We start from the raw sequence: 8,898 nt of genomic DNA on the forward strand, positions 1-8,898 counted from the left end.
CAAATGATGCTGTCAAGAATTTTACTACAAATGCACATCTTTCTTTCTAAGATGGTCTGAGTGTGGTTGTTGCCATTGTAGAACGGATTGCAGAAGTTGATTTACAAGCCGGTGATGATGGTTATACATATAGCTGCAGCAAAGGTATCCGTAAGCGGCAGCTGCAGCTCCCGATTACAACAGGGATCATTTGTTTATGCCCTCTTTGTATTCTTATCTTGTACAACCAGGGTCAATGCCGCAGCCTGAACGCCCAAATCCAACTGAACATGAATCATATGTACCTGGATGATTTACCATCTTCCATACCATCATTCTTTTCAATGCTGCACCCACGGAGACCTGACCGCCATTGCTTTTGTTCCGAAACCGTCGGTCCAACCTAAAGGGCAAAAGTAGCTTATAACCGTAAGGGATCCAAGTGCTTCTCATCTATCCTTGGCCTTAGCAAAAAGTTAAAATGGAAAAGTTGATTATTCTGTGCTGCTGCAGAGCAATAATTCACAAGGCAGCACCATAATTTCATTACCACAACCAAACCTTTTCTCCCTCTCTCTCACCATTACACCCGACATAAAACGAGGGCTTTCCGTCCGTGGACCATGTCAACGCACCATTTCTTTTGTTGTTTTCTCGAACATCATCATATGATCGGTTTGATTGACCCCATAGGATTAAATCATCATGCTTAGTGTGTAAACATGCAAGTATCTGAGTCTGTAATCATTAAAATCAAAAACCCATTATTTTTACTGTTCTTTTCACTCTTTTTCTTCTGAAATAACCGGCTCCTCCCCTGTCAAAGGGATAAAGAAAAATGATTGCTTTGCCTTGCTATATCATCATTGATTTGGCTCTTTTGAAAGGCGTTTTTACCGAAATATAACCCTTATACCCAATAATTATATGCCAGACACTCTTTCTCTTAATATTATTGATCTAGCATCTTTTCTGACACGGTGACAATAAAACGCGGATCATCAACCACGCTTTCAAGGGTTATGTCCGAGCTAACGCCATGTAAGGAAAGGCGTGGATGGTGATCCGTGCCTTCGCTGAACTCTGATACGTACGGAAGGCGAGGATCATGATTTCATATATGAGATGATGTACCCATATTGTAATTGTATAACTGAAATCAGCACCGTAATAGCAATATTGATCTTGCTTTGACCATGGGCATGATAGCTTGGCAGATAATATTGTAGTCCAAGTTGGGATGATCCTAATTTATCCCTCTCACACAGCATGTGTGAGGATCATTGTATACTGTTAGTTCTCATATATTGTTTTTCCTCTTCTTATTCGATACACGAATCATCCAGTTGTATCCGTTGTCACGTTGGACACAATGGATTTTCGGTGGTAGAATGGTCGTCTCTGGACTAAACAGAATTACGAATGTTGTAATTCTTAATTGTCATCATCGCTTCTTCTTTGGATGAAAATCCATTCCTTTATATAACTCACCATCATTGACTGATAAGTTAAATTCGTAGTCACCAACATTAGGCATATCCGCAAACTCTGGCCTGTATATTGCACCATAGTCAACTTCATACATGTGTGTTGGAGGTTCAATGTGTATCGCATTTGTGGGAACTTCATCTACATCATCATCATCGGAGTCTATGTTGAATTGCGGTGATTCTGACTGAACGAATAGTCCAATCTCAACACCATCCGCACCTGACTCACGAAGAGGTTATTCTGGTAGAGATAAAGGTTTCTCTACGATGTCGACATTTAGGTCGAACAAGCTGGCAGTTGAATGTCTTCCCCTTGAACTTGAAGGCATCTCGACATTGAGGTCGAAGAAGCTCGCAGTTGAATGTCTCTCCCTAGAACTTGAAGGCATCGTTTTACATGGGTACTACACAGATTGCTTCGTTGAGGACATCTCCATATTCATGTCAAAGAAATTAGCAGATGAATGCATTCCCTTTGAACTGAAAGCGATGTTGTCATACGGATTGTTTGTGGAGCCACCTCGGTACAGATCGTAACAAGTTGCTGATGAATGTCTCCCCATTGGACTTGATGGGATGTCACCATGATGTGTATTTCCCATTAACGAGTTAAAATCATTACACATTACTTGAGTTGGGTTGTCAACTTGATCAGCTTGTTGAGCTAGCCCATAGTGGAAGCATAATGACATACCACGAATCGCAACAAATGCCGCATACTGTTGAATAATCGGGTAAAGAAAACGGAAAGATTTCAAGAATTTTAAAAAGGTTCAGCAATGTGCTTACGTCCTCGGTGCCCTAGGCGGCGCTAGAATTTTTATTCAATATCTCATAGGCTTTGGTTACATCTCCTTTTAAAATAAATAAACCCTAATACATATTTACAAAAATAACTATCATATTTATGAGTCATACCTAACACATATATGTGTATCGGCATTTAAATATTGATTATGAGAATCAACTATCATAACAACATTGTCATCGTTGGAGAGTTCTAACAATGTATAAGTTAACGTATACAAAACTGTACTGAGGTGATAACATAATGACAGTCTTCTAATACTTACAACATGAACATTCCTTGAAATTTTAGTGATCAGCTCCTCAAGAGTGATGTTTCTCTTGAAGGATATTCTGACAGAATGATTTGATGCGAAGACAACGTCGGTTTCATCTTCTCGAATTTCTCTATCATAGTAAACAATAGCTGAAATACACGTCATTTTGAGAGTTTGAAAGATTGAGAGTCTTATATCTGCAAAAACAATAACTGAAATACGCCTAATTAAATAAATAGTATATAAATTAAAATATAAACTAATCCAATTTTTTTTAAAATTTCACAATAATATAAATAACACAATTTCATATTGTTACCGTATCGACAAAATACTCAAGGTATGATCTCGCTTTTCAATTTTACAACCGCAAAAATTAATAAATTAGTACAATAAAATTTGTTCAAATAATTAAATATAAAATAAATATAATACAAAATAGTTTTAACTTATAAAAACAATAACAAAATCTACTTAATATGATAGAAGAAATAGATAGAAGTGAGAAAAAACTTGTAATTTTGATGTTGTGATGTTTACATTCAGATGAGTTGTTATTTATAAAGGAGGTGAGCGTTTAAAAGCCGAGTTTTTAGATTCGGGTAATAATAGAGTACCAATAATTCAACGTGCATAATGGAAGGCGTGGTTCATGATCCGCGCCTTTCGTACGTGACATGTTCAGCGAAGGTGCGGATGACGATCCGCACCTTTCCTTATATGGTGCCAGTTCGGACATAACCTCGCAAAGGCACAGCTGATGATTCGTGCTTTATTGCCACCGTGTCAAAAATAGTGTTAGATCGGTAATATTAGGGGAGAGGGTACCTGACAGGTAATTATTGGGTCTAAGGTAATATTTCGGTAAAAATCTTATAAGCATTGATTTGTATCATTTTAAGAACATGTGAAGCAACTACGAATATATCAGCATTCAAAGCCATTTCTTCAATCAGAAAACCACAATCATACAAAACAGCCAGTGCCATTGTCGAATGCTGCTGCTAAAGTTTCTGCTTAGAAAGAAAAGAAACAAAAAATAGACTAATGAACTTCAACTTAAAAAGGCAAATTCATAGGAATGAGCTATTTATAAATTAATAATGGGGTAGAGATTGGATGTAGAGGCTTCTAGTCACTGTACTAACTCGATCGTCAACTGGAATTCAACTCCGGTTGACGGAGGAGAATGTTTTCGCTCACTTTCCGCAGTTGCTGCTTGGTGCTCATTCTCTTCCATGAAGCTCTATCTGCATCAAGGAAACATGTTACAAGATAACAGGAGCGAAATTTGAAGGATTATGCGAAATGGTTTTGTGTTTTACCTGGTTTTCGAATTTCCGAGTGTAAGTTCGAGATCATCGGCTACACATTCCTCGTGGATCTTTTCTCCTTCCCAAGGCTTCACTAACCCTGTTATGTTACTGCCAAAGGCAAACTCAGCAGCAATGGCATCAGACATTGGAATATCTGATGATTGATCAACACCTGCACGGATCGCCGGTGAGCACGTGCCACTCTGCCCGGGAGTCCACATTCGTGAACCTCTGCCTGATAGGGCCTCTTCTTTAAATCCAAACGGATTTCTGGAGACAAGGCTAAACGTAGGTGATGTTGGCCCACTTTCAAGTCCAGAAAGCCATCCTGAATCAGGAAAAACCTGACGGCTAGGACTTGGGGGAGTAGAAGCAGGGAGGTAAGAAAAGTGCTGCCCCGCCCAACCCGAGCCAGCATTCGTTTCATCCCAGTCATTTCTAGTTCGAGGGGTTCGGGAAGTCGGAGAGCTCAATGGTGGAGTGACGGGAGCACTTATGGAACCACCCGCAAAAAAGAGATGATGAGCAAGCTTGGACGAAGCTGAAGATGAGCCAGAAGAAAGGTTCTTGAGCCAGGGGATTAAGGAATTGGCATCAGCATTGCCATTGGCATTGGCCGTGTAATGGGACGAGGCCGGACTTGGGAATGAAGATGAACCAGGGCTCGGGTGATATGACGAGCATGGACTAGCTGATGCTGAACCTCCCATTATGTCCATTCGATCCACCGGTTTACATCCCTGCAGAAACCCAAAATTACTGAAACAGATCAACATTCAACATGTTAAAGCAACAATGAGAAAACACCCATTTTTCCATACTTTCCCATCCCTAATGAACATGGATAGTAAAGTAATTATCAGCTAATTCAGTAGCAAAGAGCTCGTGTCGTCATCGAATCGTCTATGGACATCTAGTTCGGGATTCAAAACTTGGGCAACCCAATACCTCCTATAAAAAACATTGCATGCAACATCCATGTCTCTAGACCAAAACAAAAAGCAAACATGATAGGGCACCATAGTCACTACAACCAGACAAAAAGCTTTGATTTAAAGAGGAAACTAATGTCAAAGAGACAAAGACATTGGCGCTGCATAAACATATCCATAAGCATGATGCACCATGTAAACACGCCAACTCTACTAACATGTTTTCTTCTAAGCTTTGATTAATCAAAACCCTACCGCCACAAGCTTTTACTTCCTTCAGAGCTTTTTTTTTCAATCTCATCATAAAAAAAAAATTCATCATAAAAAGGAATCCAAAGATATCTCCTTTTTCTCCATTTTCCCCATTAAAATCGATTAAAAAAGCAAATTGGAAAGCCAATAATTCCGGGGAATGTTCGAAATAATGATAAGAAGCTTGAACTGAAATGACCAAAGTGACCTTATCTTGGAGAAGAAAAAGGCGAGCGAAACCTGAAAATAGGCTTCTTTTTTCCTTATCATTATTAGCTTTACGTTAAAGCAAAACTGCACTGCAAAGCTTCAACTAGGAGATGAATAGTAACGGGATTGCCCTTGCCTGAAAAGCTACAGCACGCAGCACTGAGCAAACCGATACTTTTTTTGGGTGACCGAGGAAGGGCATTATCGTCTTACTAACAAACAAGTTCTGGTTAAAAAGCTGCCCAAACAAATCTTCTTCGTCCTTTTGCCACTCTCACCGAAGCCGAACTCAGTAAAAACATAAAACAGAAAAATCGAATCTTTGACAACCTTCGTGCTTTGTGCTTTGCTTTCCCTTTTTCTTAAACGACACCATCACTGTTCTAAAACACCACTAGCTTAAGCAGGACGTAATTTATCGCTATTCTCTACCTTTCTACTAACATGCGCATATTCAGGGGGTTCGCCCGTACCGGCAGGAAAACCACCCTTGATTAAATGATAATTTTTCATTTTTGGTTCCTAAAAAAACTGAATAGAGCTTTACCTTTCTGTAAGTGGTGCCGTCTTCTTCGACGGTCCAACCAGCTTCGTTGCATAGAGCTTTCAAGACCTCGTTGTTGTCGCAGTGCTTGGGGAGCTTGTAGTTGCCGTACATTCGTAGACCGGTGAAGATCTTGGCGGCGATTGCTCGCCGCCTCCTTTCTCTCCGCTTGTTGTTCTCCCGTTCCTTCCACGTAGGCATTCTCGTCCCTGACGTCATGCTTTTCTCTCTCGATATTTCCTTCCTCTAAACAACGTTGATGATCACGAAATTGTGGGACTGTGTTTTCTCGAGAAAACGAAAAACGAAGAGATGGAAGAGAGATATTAAATGGAGGAAAAACTAGTGTGAACTAAAATTAAATACTACGGGAGGAGGGTAGTTTGGGCATGAACTCTACTTAAAATTACGAGGGAGCCACTTATAATATGCAATGCAGACTAAATCAGAATCACGTGGGAAACACATGGTTTGGCTTTTTTAAATATATATATATATATATAATTGCAATTCTAAATTATACATTTAGTAATCACTGAATACGAAAATGGAATTACAATTATTACACCTACAACAAAAATAGGTTGTTATATTATACAATCAAATAAATTGATAATTAAAATAATATTATGTTCAAAAAATTACAAATATTATAATTAAATCAAAACTAAAAATTATTTCATAATTTTTATATATAATATAACTCAAATTATAAGTGTTTAATAATATAAAAGGCTTCAACCTTTGTCCACTTCTGCTATATTTAAAATTTTGATTTTCCATATTTATAATTATTATTTATAATCTATAATATTTTTAAAATGAGTAAACTACTCCCAATGGTCACTAATGTTTGAGTAATTTTTTTTTATTTTTCCAATGAAGTTTTAAAATAAATAAATTAGTCACAAATATTATCGATTTGTAATAAAATGGTCACCAACGTTATCAATTTATAACAAAATGACCACGCAACCCTTATCTATGTTAAATTGATGACGTGACAACGTTAATAAAAAAAATTAATATTTAGTTTTACCCCTAAACTATTACTAAAACATCAAATAATTCCTTAAACAATGATTTTATATCTAATTTTTCCCAAAAGCTTTTTAATTTATAGTTTTTTTTTCCAAACATCCCACCACCACAACTATTTTCAACTACCTTCCTTATAAAATGGAAACCACAATGTATATGTAAATGGAAGTTTTCATTAAAGACAAACACATGAGTATTTAAAGTCATATATTCAATTAATTTTAATATAAAAAATAATACACCAAACAACCTGCATATCACATAAATTGTAAACTAACTAATGATAATTCCTCCACTAAAGGTATGCTAAGCATTAAGCAAACTAAGTTACAACTGCAGCGCAACGATTAAGGATCAAAGAAACAAACTGTCTATAGTTTTCTAGTAAAATTAATACTTAGGTCAATAACAGTAACAAATGAATCAAACTAATAATTAACAAATATGCAAAAGTTGTGTTCAAGTTCATATGGGATACTAAATTTGAAAACCTATTTAAAGGGTCAAGTTCATTTGTTGGGTTCAAAGATGTGCATAATCAGTGATTCCCTGATCGGTAACAACTTAGGGAACTATTTCTTCAATTTGGATGCATTCATATCATTATTACTTTCAGAGGCAACAATCACCTTGGCCTGTTATTCCAATGTGAAGTTCACCCCACTAAAACTTTGGGTCAATGTACTTATTGTACATCTTCATAATCTTATTGTGGCTCACAACCCTGAAGTTTGTGAAGTTCTATATGCCCCTCAAGTTCCTCTCTTCCATCTCAATCAAAATTGGTAGAAGTTGATCCAAGATTGTCATGCTGTTGAGAATATTCATCACCTTACTATATCGCGAAATCTTGGTAATTAAGTTGCAAGGGTTGTTTATGTCAGATGAGATTGGCATCCAACTCTGAGGGTGTAGACATTGTCATATTATTTCGATAACTCTTCAACCTAAAAAATATTATGAAAACATTTTATGTGCATTTAAAGACAAACTCGCAAGCGAGAGTTTGTTTGAGTGTGGTTTTTCGTTTTGTAAGGAAAGTTGTCAGAATATAATTAAGACGGTGGGGTGTTTAAAAAATGAAAATTATAAAGCTTTTGGGATAAATTAGATATAAAATCATTGTTTAAGGACCTATTTGATGTTTTAGCAATAGTTTAGGGGTGAAACTAAATACTAACCTTCTTATTAACGGTGTCATATCATCAATTTAACAGAGAAAACAGTGAAGTGACCATTTTGTTACCATCAATAACGTTAGTGACTAATTTGTTACTTTTGAAACTTCAATGTGATAACGAAAATTTATTCAAATAGTAGTGATCGTTAGTGTAGTTTCCCGTTTCAAAATTTATATTCTATTAAACTTTTATATTTGTTCGAAATATATAATTGGTAAATTATATAAATGGTTCCCGACTATAAAATGTTACTTTGTTAAGGTCAACTGTTAAAAGTTATGAAATTGTCCCTTGAGTATATGATATTTCTTTGTCTAGTCATTGACTATTAAAAGTTATAGAATGATTAATTGATTATTCATATGTTCCAAACTCATCATTTATTGTTAAAAAATAATGACAGTATGAGATGGATGTTAATCTATTGGCTGTGACATGATAAAATATGATCTCAAAATTTCAAACGACTATCATAACACAATTAACATATTAATGTCATCTCATATAGTTATCAATTTTTTAACGAAAAAAGATAGGTTAGAAACATATGAATAATTAAATGATCATTTTATGACTTTTAATAGTTGAAGTACTCAACAAAGTAGCATCTTATAATCGAAGATCATTTTGTAACTTTTATAGTCGGGAGACTAAAAAATATAACACCTTATAATCAGAAAATCATTTGTATACTTTAACCATATATAATTTATAGATGAATCAATTTAAATTAAATATTATAAATATTTATTACAAATATTAGGATTTTGTCGTTTGTTTAATTCGTAATTTATTATTAGTGTTTGATCGGAAGTAAAAGAAACAAAGGTTAAACTATTTATGTGGTCCTTATCTATTATTTAGTTTTTATTTCAGTTATTTAATTATA

General features: G+C 35.7%; 1 protein-coding gene across 2 annotated transcripts; it reads right to left on the minus strand.

Annotated features, from left to right (window-relative positions):
• Positions 1-3,464: 3,464 nt before the first annotated feature.
• LOC120169748 (BES1/BZR1 homolog protein 4-like) lies at positions 3,465-6,102 on the minus strand. Of its 2 annotated transcripts, XM_039177871.1 has the most exons (3): positions 5,791-6,102; positions 3,859-4,589; positions 3,465-3,783 (listed from the first exon to the last, which is right to left on the minus strand). In XM_039177871.1, the coding sequence occupies exons 1-3, from the start codon at positions 6,004-6,006 to the stop codon at positions 3,780-3,782; spliced, it is 951 nt and encodes a 316-aa protein (XP_039033802.1). In that variant the 5' UTR covers positions 6,007-6,102; the 3' UTR covers positions 3,465-3,779. The 2 variants fall into 2 exon arrangements, with proteins under 2 accessions (XP_039033802.1, XP_039033804.1); XM_039177873.1 differs by lacking the exon at positions 3,465-3,783 and having other exon boundaries at positions 3,855-4,589.
• Positions 6,103-8,898: the final 2,796 nt, after the last annotated feature.

This window comes from Hibiscus syriacus, unplaced genomic scaffold (assembly GCF_006381635.1).
Source record: "Hibiscus syriacus cultivar Baekdansim isolate YM2019G1 unplaced genomic scaffold, ASM638163v2 tig00111769_pilon, whole genome shotgun sequence".
Lineage (NCBI taxonomy): Eukaryota > Viridiplantae > Streptophyta > Magnoliopsida > Malvales > Malvaceae > Hibiscus > Hibiscus syriacus.